Raw genomic sequence first — 22455 nt, 5'->3', positions numbered from 1 at the left:
TGGAGGCCTAGCACTACCAAATCTCAGAGAATACTTTTACGCTGCTCAAATGACATACATTGTCAACTGGTGCTCGAAATGGAAACATTTTGAACTAAATCTGAGTCAATCTCACACTCAGGTCAGGCTAGGTGGTAAAGTATATACTGAACATGAACATTCCATGAATTCCATTCCAAGAATCACTGAAAGTATGGAATGAAATTGTCAAAAATACAAACATGAAGGAGATAGTAAACGTCTTATTTGGCCTTCCCAATCTCCCAGGTTTAGACCTGGAGAGCTAGATTAAACATTTGTATGGTGGACAGTAAAAGGATTAAAAGCTAAATGTACACTCATAGAGGGAAATCTTTTATAACTTTTGATGGGTTCAAAGGAGAATTTAATATAGAAAATGGGGATCTGTTCAGATCCTTACAGTTTAGACATTTCTACAATGCAGGAATAAAAAAGGAATTTCAGCAGAAGGTAATGAACTGATTAAAGTGTTGACATTTGCATACAAACAAACCCCTTCAAAGATAGTTTCCAAACTGTACAGCAGTTTACAGAGACGTCCCAAAATGTAAAACTGAAACTAGAATTAAACATTGAACTGTCGAAGACTGATTGGCCTTCCATGTGAAGGACAACAAACGACCAGTAGCTCTTAAAGATGGAGCGAAGAATTGAATCTGCTTATTTATTACACCCCACTGCAGCAACACTGGAGACAGTGTGGGCAAATGAATGGCATCACTCACATATTTTCTGCTCATATATTAAAATACAAACATTCTCCCGGCTGTTTATTTAAAAAAATCTGTCTCTTCAAAACTCTGACACTCGCAAGTAAAAAGGCCATCACAAGGAGCTGGGTGGAATGTGACCCTCCAGGATCAGGCCAGTGGGAAATATGACTCTAAGGACCACAGCAGGGACTCATGAACAACACTGGAGAGAATGTACTGCATACAAATAAAAGATGGGTCGTGTTCTCAGCAGATCTGAGACAGTTAGGCTCAAAGATTGTAAAGAGAGAGCACTTTTCTATTTTTATTTCTGTCAGCCATAGTGTTTTACTGTGGATTTTGTTCAGTGGAATAGAAACTGAAAAATAAATAAATAAAAAGTAAAAAATAAAAAAGATGCACAGCAGCTTTATAATTTTTGGCTATGAAATAAAAAAATAAAATAAAAATAACTTTTAAAATGCAAATGAACACACCAAAAAGGCCATTTATAAAAGTCATGTCACACAAAAATGCACTTTCTTAGCAGGTTTCACTAAGATGCCACACATATATATTCCAATATTAGATGCAACAGAGGAAAGCCTAGCATCGGTCTAAACTTACATGGTGTCAGTATGGTAATATATAACGAATCACCCTCAGGCGCTGACTTGACAGTGCACCCTCTGGTACTGTGGGGAAGGGTTTCTCCAGCTGTTCATGCTGCAGCACTCCTCGCCTTGGTAAAACCTGCAAAACAAGGCCAAAAACACGTGAGTGTCTCATGCCACTGAACTTGATTATGAGTAATTCATCTGACAAATATAGACCCTACTTGTTTAAACATAGCTCCTTGTCTATCTCCTCCAGAGTCTTCCCTTTGGTCTCTGGTAGCATGAAGTAGAAGAAAACTCCAGCAGCCACAGCGGTCATCCCATACAAGAGGAACATCCCCGACAGACCAATCGCATCTGTTGATCAAAAGCACAGCTCACTCTCTGCTGGCCACCATTTCACTTGTAACTAAGTCAGGGTTTGAGGGTTTGCGGTAAGAACGGAAATCAATTCATCAAAGAATCCGTCTCTACAAAGTTTTTCTGGCAGTTGTTTTATTATCTTTCAGTTTGTAAAAAGATAAAGCTTGAGTTGGTTATCATCTCAAAAAAGTTACAATTGTTAAAATTCTTATTACAATTCAACAGCACTCAATAAACCAAATGCTCAGACAAAAAAACAGTAAGAAAATCGGACATCTGTCACTAACACAGGACTGTAAAAAGCCTGTCCAATCATTTGTCAGAAGCATTATTGGACAAACACAACTTGCTCTGTGTCTGCTGTGTGTTAGCTGGCAAGTTGGCCATAGCTACCAACAAGTATTTGGTGTTTGACCGATTCTTTTGATCTTAACATACAAGACTGGATTTAAAGTTGGCAATCAGATTCACAAAGGCACAGGTGTAATCAATCACTTTGGCTGTGTTCCGTGTGGCATTTTTCTTTAATTTGCTTACATGGAATGTTTTTGAAACTGATCCACCATAGCTTGTATAATTTACACCTGCACTTTCCCCACTGTGACTAGTCAAAATGTCCACTGGGAAACGGTGTTTGGGAACTTACCGATAAAATCTAAGAAAGTGAATGTGACCAAAAGGTTGGCAGCCCAGTTGAAGCAGTTGGTGAATGCGAATGCCCTTCCTCTAATAGCAGCTGGAAATATTTCACTCAGGAGAAGCCAGGTCACTGGTCAAAGACAAAAAAATAATAATTTAAAGACAGTTAAGCTACATAAGGGATCTTTGCATGCTAGCAGATTGAAAATGCGTATGCATTTAGACTTATATTTAATCAATCTTGCCTTATGTAGCTTTAGATGCACAAAAAAATACCCATTTTGAGTGAATATACAAACTTGGTCCAAATCCAACGGAGTATGCACTGACAACAGCCATCATACACACGAGAATGATCCAGTTCACAACTGTGCCATGGGCGCCCGGAAGAGGTGCCAGGGGATCGTCCGGTTGTTTCTGTCCAACTTCACCGAGTACTACAACTCCATCTTGTGTGTTGTTATTGAGGAGTCTTTGGCCCTCATGTAAAGGTGCGCCATAAACGGACTGATTCCCAACAGTTAGATGATCGGTTCTTGTAACGTTGAAGTCCTCAGAATCACAAGGCCTCTTGGCATTCATCGATGAACGTCCACTGAGGAGTCCAATAGTTATCAGAGACAGCGCCATAACGGAGCAGCCACCGATGAGCAGGGGCCTCCGCCCCACCCGATCCGAAAACACCATGGAGGTCAGAGTAACGACCACTTTGACAAAGCCCAAGCCCACGGACGCCAGCACCGCTGAGGCATTGCTCTGAAAGCCCACTGAATGGAAGATGGTGGAGGCGTACAGGAGGACATTCGGCTGGCCCGTGAACTGCTGAAAGAGCACCAGTCCTAGGCCGATGACGGTCCGAGTCCTCATGTTGTCTTTGCGCTGGAAAAGATACATACTGTTGTACTGAACATTCTTACTTCCAATGCCAGACCTGACTTTTGATTCAACTGCTTCGACAGTATTCATCAGGTCTGTTTCAGTTTGAAAACAATATCTTGGGCTTGAAGATTCCTTCGTGTTGGATGGGAGGAACCAGATGGAGACCAACTGAATCATAGTCGGTACTATGGCTAATCCGAACATCCACTTCCACCCTCTATTAGAGTCGGACAGGATGTAGTTCATGGCGTAGGCTGCCAGGATGCCCACGGTGATCCCCGCTTCATACAGTGTTACCAGGAAGCCCCTGCGATCCGAGGTAACCATCTCGGACACAAAGATGCAGCATGACATGGAGGATATACACATGGCGAAGCCCACCATCACCCTGCCCACCACCAGTGCCCAGTAGGAGCCGATGAGCAGGACCAGGCTGCCGGCCAGGATCAAGATGTTGCCGAGGAGGATGGAGTTCCTGCGGCCCCGATGGTCGATCAAGCTGCCGCCTACAATGGAGGCGAGCAGAGCTCCTATCAGCAGAGAGCTGACCAGAGCCTCCTGCTGGACACACGAGAGTCCGAACTCAGCTTTGAGCTGCAGCAGAGCGCCTGAGATGATGCCCAACTCGTAACCAAAGACCAGGCCGCCCAGAGTGGACACCACGCTGGCCAACAGGAGGATGGAGCTACCTAAGGGGGAAGGAGACCATTGAGGGGGTTTTCTTTTAACAAAAGATGTGCATTTACATTCACAGAAAAAAATAATTTTTTGCTTATCTTTCAACTTTATGGGGTTTCCATCAGATCCTGTAGCTTGATTTGCTGTGAGACTGTCAAATCCACCATTAAGGCCACAGCCAGATCTGAATTACCATAAGATGCAGTACAACAAATGGCCACTAGAGCCTGACTCCAAAAAACAGCAGGTTCGTAAGTATCCATTACAAAAATAGAAATACAAAGTAAATCTTCTTGTTTATCAGTCAGTCAGTCATAACGTCAAAGGTGCCTTCAGGAAGCTATGGATGGCTAAACAGTGTTTTCCATTCTGGGAGTGCAGAGAAGAAAAAACTATGAAGGAATGCTGTGGTTTTTATAAGTTTGGGTACCACTGTGATAGAGACATGTTTTTGCGACGGCGTATTATGGCCATTTATGACTTTTTTAATCTTGAAAATTTGTGAGTTTCTTCTTGTAGATTTTCCACTTTAATCTCAAGTGTAACTGTGACTTTGTAGCATCAGACTGATCTGGGTTTAAACTTTAAGAATGAATCTGGCTGGTTAAATTAGAACAGATTCAGGCAGCATGAAAATCTCTGAAGCAGGGACCTTGTGTTCACAAGTTGCTCTGGTACAGATAAAACAGCTAAATGCAAAAGAAAAACAGCAACATTAATGTTTAATATTGTGTCCAGTTATTTACAAATAAACAAAGTTAAATTACTGTAGACTGTAGATTTCCGGTGTTATATATATTTTTTTAAAGTTCAACTTTTGTGCAAGCACATCCAATCTGAGGATGGTTTTTACATTTGTTTACAGTACGTGTATCATTCTAATTGATGATACACGTTTATCCCTCCAGCTGTTCTGCAGCTTTCTCTCACATTAACCTGAGAGTCTTTCATGTGCAGTTTCTATTGACAGAAATGCAAATGAGAGCTGCTGAATCTCAATACTGATTAAAGAGTACCCTGTGTTCCATGCATGTGACGAGAGATGAAGCTTAGAACAGCTCATATCGACTGCACAAACTGTCCATGTGTAAAAACCGACAGTTAAGGTTCACATTTAATCGGTTGATTTGAATACTTTGGTGATTTTAAATGACCCATTATGATCTAAATGTAGATTGAAAGGTTTAACATGTCAACTATCAGCAGATGTGACACTCAAGTAGTGTATCACAGGTCCCACTAGTAAGCCCTAAAATGCATTCCATGCATTTGTTACACTTTGCTTTTCTTCACACCAGATCAGAACTTCACACACCGCAGGGTAGCAGTCCAGAACAAACTGCTTTACAAAGGAAAAGCACTTACCCATTGCTTCTGTCCCGTTACATTCACATTTCAGTCAGGCCGTGCAGGTCTGCGTCCATCTCTAGGAGGACGTCCTCTGTGAAATAAAAGCAAAACTTAATATGATAATAATAATAGGGACAATCTCCTGGAGTCCTGCAGTGCCCTCCTGATCTGGCATCAGCTGGGAGACTTGTGTCCTACTGCTCATAGGAAAGACCGTGAGAGCCTGTTGCAGCATCGTCGCCATGACAACCCTCTTGTTGATTGTCATGATTTCATTAGCCAGTCCACTCGAGATGGGCTTAACAAAAATAAACGGCTGTGTCGCAATCAGTTTTCTGGTTTAGTCTCATAATCATCTGATAATGCTGCAGCAGTGGGGGACGTGGTGTGGGAATCTGCAACGCCTCCACAGCTCAGATATCTGAGGAGGTGTTTCTCCACACAAATGGACTGGGAGAAAGGGACGAGTCAAAGCACACACGGGGGAACTTAGAAAAATCTCCCACTGTCACCGTAAAGGTTCCTGTCAGGCTTATAGCAGACAAAAGCTGCCTCCAGTTCAGCTTATAGAATAAAAACAACTGCAATACCCCGCTTTCAGCCAGTGGAGGACAGTCTACGCATATCTATAACACAATATGTGGAATACAAATACTTTGCTCTAAAATGTCAAGATTAGGACCTGAATCCACCAACAACACTTATAAATATTAATTGTTTTTAAGCTGAAGTATTATCAGCAAAAATATACTTAAGGTATTAAAAGTAAAAGTAATCATGCAGCAGAATGGACCCTATAGAGACATCACATGTTTTATTAATGCAGATTTTTAATGTTGTGGCAGGTCAGGGGTGAACTGTTTAACTTTACTTTACATGCTGGGTAGTTTCATAATGTAAAGCATCATATATGATGAGCTTCTGTATAGAAACTCTTTATATGCAAGGTATTCACTAACTGTCGTCAGATATAAAGGCAGTGCAGTATGAAGTAGTCCCTGTGGTCGAGTAGAAGCATAAAGAGGCATTCAATGGAAATAAAACAAATTGTAATGTAACTATACTGAGTAAATATACTTAGTTACATTCCACCACTTTTGAGAGGATGAATAGACTCTTGAGTCTCAGTCACCACCGGTCCTCTCTGTGGAGGGTCTGAGAGCTCCTGATGAGGACAGTAGACCCGTTATCCATCGACTCGCCCTGTCGGTCCGTCCAGGAATGTTGTTGCTGTTGTTTAACGGGACCGACGGACGGAACCGGCCGCTGTGGACTGCTGTATTTTGGGCTAGGAGACATTCCGGGAGGAGAAGTGGACTCACCGTGAGCAGCAGAGCGGGGTTGTTAAAGAGATGCTGCTGGAAGAAAAGCCTCTGTCCCTTCAGGAAGTCGGAGACGTGGCAGCGGTGTCAGGTTTCAGGTTTCAGGAGGAGAAACTTGTTGCCGAAGTTGTGACGCCAGAGGTCGACTTCTGTCCAGCTGTCCCAGCCCGCTTCTCTTTAAGATCATGTCATTTATAGCTAGTCATAAAAGATAGGACTGAAAAACTAAGCAGTTAGTGTCTTATAAAACCCATCACAATCCAAATGTAACTGAATACATTTACTCAAGTATTAATAGCTCATTAGCAACAAAGAACTCTTAAACGTGCTGTGATCTAACCCCTTTAAAGAAAGATGATCTTGATCCCTCTGTTCTTAGCAATTTGAGGCCAATTTTTTAAACTTCCATTTTTATCAAAAGTTTTAGAGAAAGTGGTCTCAACCCAACTTTTATCTTTTATGTGTCTAAATAATGTCTACGACAAGTTTCAGTCTGGTTTTAGAGCTTTACATAGTACAAAAACCCTCTTCCTCAAAGTATCCAATGACCTCCTTTTAGCAGCTGACGAGGGAGAGCTCAATTTGAGTTATTTTAGACCTAAGTGCAGTTTGACAAAGTAGACCATGCCATTTTAATCAACCGTCTTAAAAACTGGGTTGGCATCAAGGACTCTGCACTTGGTTGGTTTTATTCTTACCTTTCAGATAGAACACACTCTGTCACCATAGGTAATTACTCCTCCTCTACATCTCACATTACCTTAATGATATCAACTGTTGGAGGCACAACATTTTCTTCAACTCAATAACTCCAATCAGAAATCATAGTATTCAGTCCCCTGAACCCTATCAGTCCCATCAAAAGTGCCCTTGGTCCCCTGTCTGTTAAGATACAGTCCACTGCCAGACACTTAGGAGTTGTATTTGACTCAGATTTGAGCTTCAAACCACACATCATAAACGTTTCCTTCAAATCAGAACCATCTCCAAAATCAAACTGATACTCTCACACCCTGACCTGGAAAAAATGATTCATGCATTCATCTTTTCAAGACTAGACTACTGTAAACCCCTCCTCTCTGGCATCAACCACAAGTCACTCTCTCACCTCCAACTAGTTCAGAACGCAGCAGCTCGACTTCTTGCTGGTTGTAACAGACGACATCACATAACAACAATCGCTGGCTTCTCTTCATTGGCTCCCTGTTCGTTTTAGAATTGATTTTAAGATTTTACTGATCACTTTGAAAGCACGTATGGGGCAGGTCCCAAAATATATAGTAAAAATGTTGACCCCTTATGAGCCAGCTTGCAGCCTTAGATCCTCAGGTGGGGCCCTTCTGGCTGTTTCAAAGTCAAGCCATCAGGGCCCCTCGGCTTTGGAATGACCTGCCTGAGGAGATAAGGCTTGAAGAATCAGTAATCTCTTTTAAATCACTTCTTAAAACTCATTTTTACGGACTGGTATTTATGTGATGTCGTCGTGTCAATGCTTTATTTTATTATTGGTTTTACTAAATCATTTTACTATATTATTATATATTTTATTTGTTAGTTCATTTCTATTGCATCGATTGGTTTTACCGTGTTAAATATTTTACTGTTTTATGCTCAGTTTGTCTTTCTTTGTTGGGCCTCATTGTTGAGTTTTCTGATGTTTTATTGCCTAGGCTTTTCTGCTTTGTCCATCAAAGAACTTTGTAAACTCCGTTTTTAAAGATGCTTTATAAATAAAGTTATTATCAAGTACTCCACAAGTGTGAGGTAGGCTATGGAATGCCATTTAATTAATTATTAAATAACAAAAGATAAATGCATAAATATGAAATACATTCTGTCAACAAATGAGGCAATAAATAAATGTAAATATATATAAATGAGACAATATAAATAAGGTTGCACTAGCTAGTTAGCCTAATTCTTGTGCTTTGGTTCATTGCAATATAACAGATGGATATAAAAAGATCTCTGGAATAAATGTGGAATTATTTAACAAAAGTCTCCTGAGCTAAACAAATCTGGAATTATAAAATAAAATGACCCTGAAATATATAAAAGTAGTCCTTTGACAAATAGGAAATAAAAAACTGTTTATTTATTTATTGAACTATCCAGACTAATGGATATTTGTACGATTTAAATTGACTTATATATTCTTTACCTTATTTATTTAATTCATATGCATATTTATTTAGTTAGTTAGTACTGAATGATATGCCATTCACAGTTTTACTTTATTTGACTGTGTACTTTTTCCACTTAACTGCATTTGAGGGGGAATATTGTGCCTGTTACTTCATTACACTTATCTAACATCTGTAGTTACATTTCAGATTAAGACTGTATCCTAATATAAACATTTTACCGTAACAACTACAGTTAAGTTGTGTTAAATTGTTTTGTTATTTGCCTTTTACAATTATTTACTTTGTCCACATAACTGATGATTATTTATCAAAAATCTTATTGTGTAAATATTTAGCAAAAAAGCTCCAGGGGTCAACAACATCGTCACATTATCAATATTGTGGTATTTGGTCAAAAATATTGTGGTATTTGATTTTCTCCATTTGGCCAGCCCCACAGCTGATCAGATCAAACCACCTGACATTATATAGTAAATGAGTTAAAGCTTGGGTATTAATTAATTAATTTCTTTACTGTAATATTTCAAAACTGTCCTAATAGCCAGTCAGCTATATGTAGGTGAAGTGCCAGCTGCTCATAACTTTGCTCTGCCCTGCCTCTGTGGGCCGCACAAAAATTGCCACCGCTGTACACTTTGACCAATCAGAGCGAGGCTCCGATTCTCCGTTCTTATTGGCTGTGGGACTGTCCGGTCACCTTGGCAACATCAGTCTTCCTATCAAAACTGAATTCACCTGACGTTCGGTGGGAGACAGCAGGTAGCGTGGCAATGAGTCTCAACGGCTGTTTTCGCCCACCCTAGCTTTAATGGTAGCTTCACCTCCACCAGCAACTACATAAACATGGTGCCAACAGTAATACATCAGTAAAAATAATCCAACAATAATATAACATTGAGAGGCCAGTATGCTATAAATACTTACCTATGTGGTGAGATACTTTTATGATCTGCAGGACTTATTTGTACTACAGTATTTTTAAACAATCATTTACAGTGTTATATTTCTACCCGCACTGAAGTAAAAGATCTAATAATGTCACAATATAATAGAAAATATAGGCCTGTTTTGGCAATTTCACTACTGCTTACATGGTCTCCTTATGCCTCTGGCACTAAATCAATGTCTCACCCTGTCCTCTCAGAATTTTTGAAATATTGCTGATTTAAAAAAACATCATCAATATAACTTTTAAAGTCAGGTTTGTTGATATCTTATCAGTACTCAATTATGTGTCTTCTTTTGGTGTAATCCCCACTGTGTGGTGAAGCCATAGATCATATTACACATTGCAAATGATGAAGTTCATAACGGACTGAATAACTAATTTAAACATCGTTTATAGTAGACATTTGATTGGATTTAGTTCTTTTTAGGGTTAAAAGCCTGTTAATCTTTTACACCGTTTTGGTTTAGATTCTTCCAGCAGCAGTAGCACTCGTCCTTAAGCACAAAGAGTACAATAGCAGTAGTAGTAGTATTAGTCCTTCAGCACTAAGAGTACAATAGCAGCAGCACTAGTAAGTAGTAGTAGTAGTAATCGCCCACTAATGGTAGTCGTACTAGTAACAGTAATAATATTTTTTAGCAACAATATAAAGTAGTAGCAGTACCATCAGCAGTGATAGTAATAACAGACACTTAAGAAGTAACAGATGCATCTTTATTGATATATTTAATAAAATGTTTAACACACCCGTCCTTCCTGTTCCTCCTTGAGGATGGCAGAGTAAAGAGTGTGTACACAGTCCAATGTTGTCTGTCTGCATAAAAAAAGAAAGAAAAAAAAGCAGCTCATTTCTTCTTGCTGGCTCTCTTCCCCTCTCCTTTCTTTGGTTTCCCTTTTCCTCGCAGTTTCCTCAGGCGACGCATCTCCTCTTTGAAGTCCTCATGCTCGTCTCTGAGAAGGGAGAACAAACATTTGATCAAACTTTAAACATTGTCACCGGGGCGCAGAGTTTTCTTTTTCAACTAAGGTATTTTACTGTTTTTACGATCAATACAAAGGCCACTGCTAATGACACCCAACACTTCCTGTATAGATGTTTCTCATTGAAAATCCTTCCAGCAGACCCAAGGACATAAATGATCAAGCATGTCATTTTGAGTACCTGAACAGTCCCATGAACCGGAGCTTCTGGGTCATGGAGTAGTAGATCTTGTGCTGTGGGTACCAGTCGTACACCTCCTTCCTCTTGGCCATGGGAGGCTCCTGGAACAGCTGGACAACCTTCATAGATCTGGAGTCCGTCGGACGCACCACCTCCCCAAAGATCTGAGCACTCAGTCTGGCCATGCGCAGGGCGTAGCTGGACAGGCTGGCCATGACCGCTGAGCAGAGCAGAGAGAGGACTTCAAACTTGAGGCAGGTAGAACATAAAGGTCTGCAAAAAAAATATTCTCTGGTTCTCTCAACTGTGAAAAGTTGTTTTCTAACAGACATAATAGTAAGCTACAGATGTTAAGATGGTTCTCTCTTTCTGACCCATCCCTTTCCATTTGAAAATATGTTTTCCTTTATGAGAGAGAGTTGGAACGTGGTTTGATTAAGAATGGCCAACCACTCAGGAGACAGGGGCCCTCAGAGTTCCCCCATATTGGCCGACAACCCCACCGCCTCTCGTGCAGCTTCAGAAATTCGTTCTCACCAAGCCTTTGGGATTTTGTGAAGTATTCAACTTCAAAAGCGGGGATATTTTCCTTAGCAACAAGATACAATTGTTGTGGAATATGTTGTTCATTAGCTCAGCAAGTCTCAGATGCTGCAATTTCGGAATGCTTGACCCACAAAGGTCGTGGCACGGCAGTTCATGCATGCAACAACTCAAATAGAAGAACCAATCACAGCTTAAGAAAATGTCCTGACCATTGACCAAATCAAAGATGAGTAAAGCCTCATCAGGTCTCGGCCAACGGCTTCAAACAAACAAGTTCCAATCTTAACATATTTGCTGACTTGGCCTTCCTTCTTATGTTACTAAATTTAAATTTCATTTTTTTAAGTCGTGTCATGATAAACAAATGGAAGGAGTATTTGAGATGAAACAGAACTCATAGGCAACATGTGTTAGACTGACCGACCATACACTCAGAAGCCTGCTGTTGTGTGTCTGCCCTATTACGTATTAAAAATGGTAGAAAAAATGATCTGGCTCAATTTGTTTGTGCATATAATGATTAAGGACTCGCCTCATTTGTATTTTTATTTATTTTGGACCAAAAGTACTGAACTTGTGTTTAACCTTATTTATTAGCTTTCCGATGATCAGAGAACCAGCATGTTTATTTGTTGTGTAATTTTAGCAGTCAAATTTAAATAATAAACAGTAGTTGATTATCAAAGACGAACCAAAACGTGGTAGAACATATATTTGGAGGCCATATGTTAAAAAACAAAGTGAAAATAGGAAAACCAGCAGCCAGTGTCTTGTCTCGTGCTCGAATCTACAGGATAAAAGCGAGCATGTTGACGGTGTTATGAATGTTTGTCCGTCCACATCTGTTCATGACAACACTGACTTAACACCGTTGGCTCATGTTAGTGATGTTTTATTCGTCGTATTGATGCCAATCTTCCTTTAAAATCCTTACTGATAACCTCAACACGATGAAAAACTACACTTCCCTTCTTAACAGTCCTAACATGGTTCTTACCTGTAGCCTGAGAGGAAGTCCACGTCGTTCGTTAGTGAAAAACGCTAGAAACGCCGGTAAAACGCAGTAATCTCTAAATGAGGACTGCTACAGCTCAATGCAGTGTTCTAACGTGTCAGCTCCCATTCACCTTCACGAGCACCATACTGCCATCACAAGCTCTATCGCGCATGACACATTTTCCCTGGAGCTGATTGGTTAGTGGCGTTCACTTCCTGTTTCATGGTAAAGTGGTGTTTTTATTTCCAACACGAGCCACATTTCATAAATTACACATTTAGACACCAATCAGTCGTCATAACAACATAAATGAACACAGACTTACCTTAGTGTGAAGTCTGGCGTTACTTTATTTCAACTAAGCGCTAGCAGGAAGTCCGTCGCTCTTAAGAGTTCCGTGGGTTTGAAAGGTGTTGCACAAAGTTCCGGTTATCCGTCGGCTGAAGCGCACTTATCGTGAAATATACGACCATTTGAATTGTGTGCGTCAATATGTATTTTACTTGAAAATAAAGCCACAATATAAACGGTAAGATAAAGTTTATCATATTTCAAGGAATATGATACCAGATTATATATACACTAAAAACACCTCTGATACTAAGACATCTGATAGTGTAATTTGTTATATGTTGAAACCTCGAATTTATCTTAAATTTGTATTGAAAGTTATTGTTAAAGTGACGTTGCCATGATATTTGAGCAATTGAAGGTCATTACATGATGAGTGAAGCAAACGAGTTTTGCATTCTTTTCTTTTCTGTTGTTGGGTTACAGCCATTAATTGAAACAATTAATGGAATGGTTAAGTAGTAAATCCACAGCATTACTTATTGATTAAAATAATGTTTTTTGGTGTTATTTTGGGATGATAAATGTTAGAAAACTAATTTTAGCCAACTTCAAAAGACCCCACCTCTCTTCATGTGCTACTATGATGAAAGTCAACTCTCCTTAAATGATTGTAATCCAAATATTAAATTAAAAAAATGGAAATCAAGCAATTTAAGTAAGCGATACATAAATATTAGTGTAAGTAGATTTAGAGATGGTTACGGTAAGTAGTGAAAGTAAAACGTTTCTTCTTCGCTTGGTCATATCAGCCGGACTTCTCCCTCTGTGGTTAGTGTCTGATTCTTTGGTGGCCGCTAGGTGGCAGACAGTAGAAGAAGAAGAAGAAGAAGAAGAAGAGGCGGAAGAGGCGGAAGTAAACATGGCCCAGGAAAAGAGCATGGCGGTCCAAGAGTTCCTCAGGAAAGCAGAGCTATTAAAACAAGGAGCAGAAGCTCGGGTGTACCGGGCGGAGTTCCTGGGAAAGCCGACTATTGTAAAAGAAAGGTTCACAAAGCGCTACAGACACCCGGTGCTGGACGAGAAGCTGACCCACCGAAGGACGGTGCAGGAGGTCCGCTCCATACTGCGCTGCCGGAGAGCAGGCAAGTCCAACAGCAGCCATCGGTCTGGACCCTAATTCTATCAGATTCGGGGTCCGATTGGCTTTGACTAACAGCAGCATCGTTATCAGATGAAAACAGTTTGAAAAAGAAGATAAATTAACTTCATCCCAGCCAACCGGTGCTACAACAAAATCTTCTGTTACATGAGACAGTGCTGGGTTAACCGAATAATTGTCCAGTTACGGAGCCCGAGAAGAGCTCCAATAATATATATATATATATATATATATATATATATATATATATATATTATATATATATAGAGAGAAAGAGAGAAATATATATAGAAATGCACATGCACAATTTCACAAATTGTCAATAAGAAACAGCAAAATACATACATTCAAACTAACATGCCAGGGGTCAACTGCAAAAAAAAAAAATGGCATGAACTGCCTGTGATATATGTATGTAATTACACAATCAGAATTTGTGATGATGTCTCCTTTTTTCTCTTTATCTTATTTCTTTATTTAAAAATAAATCACATTTTAGAAACCATGCCGGCTGTGCCTACATGTACCAGGTTGCATTGCGTGCAAGCGGTGGGTTTGCTGTCTGATAAATAAACAAAATACACGAACAGAATAGAATATACTCAAAACGTAAATTAAATAAATATTCTTTATTCAACCGTACACCTTCAGATTTCATGTTTCTGGATCACACAGTTTAAGCAACATTTACACAGAAACATCAAGGATGTATTAGCACATGAAGGTAGAGGAGTGGAAGTAGAGACACTATTACACAGCTGGTTTATTCATCAACCATTTCTTTCATTTTGTTACTGGAGCTGTTTTGACATAAACATGTAAATAGATTATTTGACAACTACCTCTCCCCTCGTGACGCAAGAGCCTGGAAGACGTTCAAACCATGCAGTAAACAATGTAAAAAAAAAAAACTAAACAAAGCAGCCTCTCATGTTCAATCATATACCAGGTGAAGTGGCTTAAGTCGTTGGGATCGAGCCACAGTCCTCTGAAGCTTCCTATCGGGCTACATTATAAGCCGGCCCACCGTTAAACGGTCCAATCAAATCAAGTTACTACCAAGTTACTAACTTCATTGTCGTTGTTTTTTGTGTTTTTTTATGTTCATATATATTATATATATTTCTGTGTAAAAAATAGTTAACGTTTATCCTTTTTTTTTTTTTTTTTTTGTTTATTTGTCTGTTTCTGTGTACCAGTGAGCATGTGGTTTGAGTCTTTTTGTGAAATTTGTTGATATTGAATAATGAATAATAAAAACTCTCCTTCAACCTCTGTCCTCCTCAGGCATCTCTGCCCCTGTAGTCTACTTTGTGGACTACACATCCCACTGTATTTTCCTGGAGGAAATCGAGAATTCATTGACAGTGCGCGACCACATCGCCTCCACTCGGCAGTCTGAATGCAGTATGGAGCTGGAGTGGCTGGCTGAGAGGGCGGGCCAGGTCCTGGCCAAAATGCATGATGAGGACGTCGTCCACGGGGACCTGACCACCTCCAACATGCTGCTGAGACGCGGCCCGGAGGACGGGAGTCGGAGCTGTTCCTCATCGACTTCGGCCTGAGCTACATCTCCGCCCTGCCGGAGGACAAGGGGGTGGACTTGTACGTGCTGGAGAAGGCCTTCCTCAGCACCCACCCGAACACAGAGGCTCTGTTTGAGAGGCTGCTGAAGAGCTACGCGGCCGCGTCCAAGAAATCCTCAGCGGTCATTAAAAAGCTGGACGAGGTCCGATTGAGAGGGAGGAAGAGGTCGATGGTGGGATGATGATCTGTGCTGCGTTCAGGGACAAGCCTCTCTGGAAATGATGTTATATTAACAAAGTTGTTATTATGAAAAACAAGTTTATAAAATGTTTTTTCTTCTTATGGAAGGCCGATATAATAAAAAGATGGACTTTGTAATGATGTTTGTACATTTTCTAACAGTTTATGTCTATAAATATTTGATACACAAAGTCAGACACATCAGCTTCTTCATATCCTTTGTTACTGATATTGTGGTAGCATGAACTGTAAGTTCCTGTTGCCCCACTTTACTACAGACCTTAAATTAAGTGTGCATGCTTTCAGGTCGAAAGATGTTTTGGATAAAAACATGATGAGTTTGGTGGAATGTCATAAGTTAAAAGCCTTGTTTTCTGTTAATCAATGGTTGATGTCTGCAACCTGAACATCACTAAATCAGTGCTTCCTGGGATATGTTGCGTTTTTAACCACCACATTAAGTTTGATTGGTATGCAGCTCATATGCTTTTGACTTGTTAGCTGAATTATCATAAATCAGAAGACTCTGGGGTTCTCATGTAGCTGTCAGACACAGGTTTAATATATTGAGATCTTTCTAAATCACAGTTAACAGCACAGTCATCTTAAAAAACTAGTGGTATGCAGTCACTCCGAACAAAGTGTCTGCTTTGACCTTAAGTTGTAGTTTGAATGTTGTTCTTAAAATGTTTATGAACACTGATTTCATGTTTGTTAAGAGTTGTTTTGGGGTTTAGTTTATTTAATGTAGAAAACAGCAGAGGCCATCCGGTCTCTAAACTGAATTAAGCAATGCTCTGACATCTGCCGTACAGCTCAAACAATATTAATATCAAAATATGTATCTATTATATAACTACAGCCTAGAGGCTTTTGAATATAATGTCGTCATAGAGGGAAATTCCAAACAGACACCATTTTTAAAGAACATTTAAAGCTAAATGTGTTAAGTGAGGAGTAAAAATATAAATATTTTTATGTTAATAACAACGTTATATATGATAAATCAATAGAGTTTGGAGATATATCAAAAAATAATTTAACTCCATGATCCATGTAGAGCTTAAGATTTCAAAATATATCTCCTCTTACGATGTTCAAACCAGACACTCAGAGCTCCACTTTTAAAGATTGAATACAGAGTTTTGAAATTCATTTTGGTTTTGGGGTTATTCTCTTTTTCATACTTCCATACTATGTAATTCTCTACAACTTATGATATAAGTAGTATACAAAACAAATACCTAAAAATTACAATGTAATAAGATACAGACACCATTCAAATTTCCATACCTTTATTTATATCTCAGATTGACTCAATCCTAAAACACAGTTTTTAACACCCTCTGAGGTCTGAGCCAGTTTTCCTATCTTTGTCGCTCGGAGGTCACTAAATTGAACGTGGAATCGGTGTGTTCGTACGCAAAGACGATGTCGGACTCCGTAGTATTCTCTGGCCCTCTCCCTAATCTGGTCAATGATGAGATGTATAGCCGCATGTCATCATTCCGCCGCTGGCTGTCGAGGTGGTGTCCTGCAAACAATGTGGGCTTCGTAGACAATTGGCATACTTTCTGGGGAAAACCTGGTCTGATTAGGAGAGACGGCATCCATCCTACTTTGGATGGAGCGGATCTCATCTCTAGAAATCTGACCCAGTTCATTAGTGGACCTAATCCATGACCCAGAGTTCAGACCAGGAAGCAGAAGCAGAGTCGCAGTCTTTCACACTTCTCTGCGCTTCCTTTGGAGCAGTTACCCACCCAGTTACCCACCCAAAACCCTATAGAGACTGTGTCTGCCCCACGGCCACTTCAATTATTTAAAGTCAACAGAAGAGGAGTTATACAAAATAACTTAATAAAAGTTAAGGCAACCGATGCAACAGTGCATCAAAACAGGACAGTTAAATGTGGACTCTTAAATATTAGATCTCTGTCATCTAAGGGTGTACTTGTAAATGATTTAATATCAGATAATCATATTGATTTATTTTGTCTTACTGAAACCTGTCTGTGTCATGAAGAGAACGTTAGCCTTAATGAATCAACTCCTCCAAGTTATATTAATACTCATATTCCTCGAGGCACAGGCCGAGGAGGTGGAGTAGCAGCTATCTTTGACTCAAGCCTATTAATAAACCCTAAACCTAAATTAAATTACAACTCATTTGAAAGCCTTGTTCTTAGTCTTTCAAACCCGAGCGGGAAAGCATTAAAGTCAATTTTATTTGTTATAGTGTATCGTGCACCAGGTGCGTATTCTGAATTCCTATCTGAATTCTCAGAGTTTTTATCTAGTTTAGTCCTTAAGACAGATAAAGTTATTATTGTAGGGGATTTTAATATTCATGTGGATGTGTATAATGATAGCCTTAGTACTGCGTTTGGTTCATTATTAGATTCTATTGGCTTCTGTCAGTGTGTACATAAACCGACTCACTGTTTTAACCATACCCTCGACCTTGTTCTGGTTTATGGTATTGAAGTAGAAAATGTAATTGTCTCTCAACAGAACTCTCTTTTATCGGACCATTTTCTAATAACCTTTGAATTTGTTCTACCAGAGTGTACGCCAGAGAGGCAGAGGCTATGTTGTTGCTAGCACAGCAATGGTAGATGTATTTCCTTTTTAGATCCTATATCCAATAGAATCCTCACACATGCCAGGCTGATGTAGAACTAACCCTATTTGGATATAGCAGAACTTAACTGGTCTGGGGAAGGTTAAATACTGTGCTCAAGGACACCATCTTCAGAATTGGGTAGCAGTCTGCTGTGTTTCACACGTGGTGTTTCCCTGTTCTCCTCGATCGAGAAACAATAAATGTTACTGCTTAAGACATCTGGGTCTGCTGACATTTTTCTGTCTCGAGGAACTAGCTCTAAGATTTCCATCACACTAAAAAAAAAAAAAATTGGGATTTGTTGAGCTGACTAAAATACTCTAGGTCACAATAGCAGCTCACTGGGAATTGTACTAATTGAACACATTGTGGTCCATTGATTACCCAAATCCTGGAAATAATAAGGACATTTGTGCAAATGCTAGGTGTTTGTGTCCAATTTTCTTAAATACAATTGTTGTAGGAAAATGTCTATATTAGTATATTATCTCTGCTCTATGCATTGACGTTCTTATGCCCACAATTTATTGAACACATTGTGACTTTTTCTAGCACACAATGGAGGACCAATGGATGTCCTCAAGGTTACTCCACATTAACATGAAGCTCCCAGATTCAGTGTGAACATTTTTTATTTAAAAAAACTGTACAAAATAAACTGCTTTGCTTGTCTGATAACAAACTTATATATGCACTGTTGTTTCCCTCTGACCAAACACGTAGCTTTTTATTGTAAGGATTTGATAGCTTTCGTACCTAGCATAGACTGTATAAAATAGGGACGTAGTAAAACCAAATATCATTAGATCATTTTCAGAACACAGACTATCGTCACATTTTGTTAGTTGAGAGGCTTTTATACGAATGCTGCGAGAATGATTCCCCAGAACGCAAAATGAGTCTGGAAGTCAATGGACTTCTGAATGTGTTTTTGGTTTCTATGCCTGAAATAATACCTGCTGTTAACAAGCTGAAGAGATTTTAACGTTACGCGCATATAAAGGCAGTTGCTATAGTCACATGAGCGCGCGTAGTTTGTTTTATATCCTAACGTTAGCTTTATTCTTCTGCCGATTGCATTTAAGCTTCAATAATAATAAAAGCAGTGTTCATCTGTGAAGATTATCTTGCTGAACAAAACTTGCAAGTATCATAAATGTTTGTTAGCAACAGAGTTCCTTTTCTGCAATAAAAATCCCATTGGCTTTTTGTGGAGGGAACCTGCGCGACGCTAACTTCCTGGTTTGCATACAAAGTTTCATCATCCCTGCAGCACTCTATGACTAGACAATGCAATTCTTTTTTTAGTGTGTTTTGTAAATTGTTGTAACATTTTTGTCCTAATGATACAATTAAAGCATTTGCATATGCGTTAAGTGAATTTATTTCTTAATAACGTGTAAGTTTAAACCTCTTTATCACAGTGTGAATATGTGGAAACACTGCATTCTCTGTGTTGATGATAATTATTGTTTGAAGGATCCATATGATAATGATTTGTTAACATGAAACAATGATGACATTTAATGTTGGACCTATACAATGATACTCTAAAAACAACATGCACGTTGGACTAGATCATTTAATATTGTTGAGCTTTGCACAGAGAATCTCGGTTGTGAAAACGGAGTCAAAGCAAACAGAAATGACCATGAATTACATACTGACTACAGTAAATCACTTTGGCTTACAAGGCATTTGGTCACGTTTGTATCATACAAGTCTGGTTTGATTCATATTCTCAAACATATTTAACCATTCAAATAGCATTCCCTGACATTTCTTACAAAATGTAATTCTTAGATTAAAAAAAATATGACACTCTTTGCAAGTAAAATCATAATAAACATAAAAGCTATTGCGTACTATTTAGAGTCATACAATGATGCACAGAGAATAATTACATCATCACTCATATCAGCTTTAAAGATTTTTTTCTGATTGTATCTGTCTGTCCAGTGCATGTCTGTCACTGTGCAGATTTATATTAAAACCTGAAACTATCACATCTGATAGACACCTTTACATTAAATATCTTGGTCCATAGATATTTTTCAGAATCTTGACTTTGAGTCATATTGTAGGAATGTGCCATGTTTACCAACAACAGTTTACTACTACAATCATGTACTTCATATTACTCCTAATATATTCACATATCTGAAAAATGTTACAGGCTATAAGGCATTGGAAGGCATAGCAGTAAACTATATGGGCTTACTACTGTGTGCGGTTTACAAACCATTGTTATTACTTTAATACATTCATATTTCTAAGCAGAATGAAAATATTTGGATTTTATTAAATCTGACGAATATTTTTTGTTAAATTTAGATTGTTGAGAGCACATACATTTTTTTGACATTGTATTTGATTGAAAATTCACAATATTATTCAGTTCACATTACAAATGTAAACAAACGAATGGGATGTTTTCACTACAGTAATTACCTGTACCTGAAGCAGCTGTTAGGCACCTCTAAACCTGACCCAATTGTTCAACTGAAATAATTAAACTAAACTCCAGTCAAATGTATAAAATGCGAGTTCATTTTGAGAATAAGATGTAGGCAGTATGGTCAGAGTTTCTGCTTTGTGGAGGCCAGGGTGGAGTCGCTGATCAGCTGAAGTCTCGGTTGGTGAGGATCAGCGGGGCCACCAGGGTCCACGTGTACAGGGCCAAGCACACCCAGCTGGATGTGATCTTCACCCACACTGCTGGCCACTTGCTGGTTATGGTGTAGTCTGCATCGGGGCTGTCGAGAACAGAACACAACAAAAGGTCTCTCAGTCTTCAACATTTACAAAAATTCAGTCTGCATTGTCCTGCAGCAACAACGTCTTATTGGTACATTTTTTGTTAGTGATCCGACATCTATAGGCTGTGTTGGGAGGCGGAGGACTGACCTGTACCAGCTGGTGAGGGTCATCATAATGTAAAGTGAGGCCAGGAAGAGCATGAAGTGGAAGAAGGAGTAGCTGTACTGGACCAAGTCGCGCCATTGTCCTCCACCCGCCTGTCCTGTTGACTCCTCTGAGAGGTCGGGGCTGCTGCCGCCCTCAGCCAGGATGGTCGAGTCTTTGGAGGCCATGGTCAGCTTGTTCACCTGGCTGGTGCTGGACGAACGGATGCTGAGTGCAGAATAAAGAGATAAATGAAGACAAGCTAAGAATAAAAAAAATAAAGAAATAAAAAATAAAATAAAACAAGTATTATAAATAAGCAATAAAAACAGTAGAAAAAAAAAAAAAAAACAACAATAACTGAAATATTATATTTACAGACAGAGAAAAAAACAACAACTATTTTAACTATTTTTAACTTTCCTAACTACTATTGCACGGTGTAGTGTATTGCACAGGTTATTATTGTCATGTGGTCTGCTGGGAGCAGAGCTGGTTGTGCAGCCTGACAGCAGCAGGAAGGAAGGACCTGCGGTACCTCTCCTTCACACACCGGGGTGAAGCAGCCGGTGGCTGAAGGAGCTGCACAGAGCTGCCAGGGTGTCCTGCATGGGGTGGGAGGTATTGTTCATCAGGGATGATAGCTTGGCCATCACCCTCCTGTCTCCCACCACCTCCACCGTATCCAGTGGACACCCCAGCACACTGCTGGCCTTCCTGACAAGTTTGTTCAGTCTCTTCTTGTCAGCTGCTGAGATGCTGCTGCTCCAGCAGACCACTGCATAGAAGATGGCTGATGCCACCACGGAGTTGAAAAAGGTCTTCAGGAGGTCTCCCTGCACTCCAAAAGACCTCAGTCTCCTCAGCAGATAGAGTCTGCTCTGACCCTTTTTTAAAGTGCCTTTGAATGATTAGTCCAGTCCAGTTTATTGTTCAAGTGAACACCCAGGTACTTATAAGATTTCACAATCTCAATGTCCTGTCCCTGGATGTTCACTGGTTCCGGAGGACAGTGTTTTCCCCCGGAAGTCCACCACCAGCTCTTTGGTTTTACCAGAGTTGATCTGGAGCGGTTCCGCCGGCACCATCCTATGAAGTCCTGGTTCAGTTCTCTGTATTCCCTCTCATCGCCTGCGGAGATGAGGCCGACGATTGCAGAGTCGTCAGAGAACTTTGCAGGTGGCAGGTATCAGAGTTATGTTTGAAGTCTGATGTGTAGATGGAGAGGAATGGAGCCAGAACGGTTCCTTGTGGGGCCCCGTGCTGCAGGACACCCGATCTGACTCACACTCCCTTATCCTCACATACTGTGGACGGCTGGTGAGGTAGTCCAGTATCCATGC

At 39.8% G+C, this 22455-nt stretch overlaps 3 protein-coding genes across 5 annotated transcripts; 1 reads left to right on the top strand and 2 right to left on the bottom strand.

The window, feature by feature from the left end:
* Window positions 1-1054: 1054 nt before the first annotated feature.
* Window positions 1055-6625, bottom strand: LOC129116225 (solute carrier family 2, facilitated glucose transporter member 10-like). The gene is made up of 6 exons (XM_054627228.1): window positions 6562-6625; window positions 5255-5330; window positions 2632-3900; window positions 2340-2462; window positions 1552-1687; window positions 1055-1466 (listed from the first exon to the last, which is right to left on the bottom strand). Exons 2-6 carry the CDS (start codon window positions 5256-5258, stop codon window positions 1376-1378), a joined length of 1623 nt encoding a protein of 540 aa, XP_054483203.1. The 5' UTR covers window positions 5259-5330; window positions 6562-6625; the 3' UTR covers window positions 1055-1375.
* A 3741-nt stretch (window positions 6626-10366) lies between these two features.
* Window positions 10367-12887, bottom strand: LOC129116224 (28S ribosomal protein S33, mitochondrial-like). Of its 3 annotated transcripts, none has more exons than XM_054627227.1 (3): window positions 12688-12887; window positions 10820-11039; window positions 10367-10608 (listed from the first exon to the last, which is right to left on the bottom strand). In XM_054627227.1, exons 2-3 carry the CDS (start codon window positions 11032-11034, stop codon window positions 10503-10505), a joined length of 321 nt encoding a protein of 106 aa, XP_054483202.1. In that variant the 5' UTR covers window positions 11035-11039; window positions 12688-12887; the 3' UTR covers window positions 10367-10502. The 3 variants fall into 3 exon arrangements, with proteins under 3 accessions (XP_054483202.1, XP_054483201.1, XP_054483200.1); XM_054627226.1 differs by lacking the exon at window positions 12688-12887 and adding an exon at window positions 12363-12541 and having other exon boundaries at window positions 10820-11092; XM_054627225.1 differs by lacking the exon at window positions 12688-12887 and adding an exon at window positions 12363-12539.
* Window positions 12888-13551: 664 nt separating this feature from the next.
* On the top strand, window positions 13552-15613 carry LOC129116223 (EKC/KEOPS complex subunit TP53RK-like). The gene is given in 3 exon segments (XM_054627224.1): window positions 13552-13798; window positions 15103-15339; window positions 15342-15613. Coding segments are annotated over 3 exon segments (702 nt in total). The 5' UTR covers window positions 13552-13575; the 3' UTR covers window positions 15584-15613.
* Window positions 15614-22455: the final 6842 nt, after the last annotated feature.

The sequence above is a fragment of the Anoplopoma fimbria genome, unplaced genomic scaffold, assembly GCF_027596085.1.
Source record: "Anoplopoma fimbria isolate UVic2021 breed Golden Eagle Sablefish unplaced genomic scaffold, Afim_UVic_2022 Un_contig_8004_pilon_pilon, whole genome shotgun sequence".
NCBI lineage: Eukaryota > Metazoa > Chordata > Actinopteri > Perciformes > Anoplopomatidae > Anoplopoma > Anoplopoma fimbria.
Note: the sequence above shows the minus strand (reverse complement) of the source record. Positions and strands in the feature narration are given on the sequence as shown.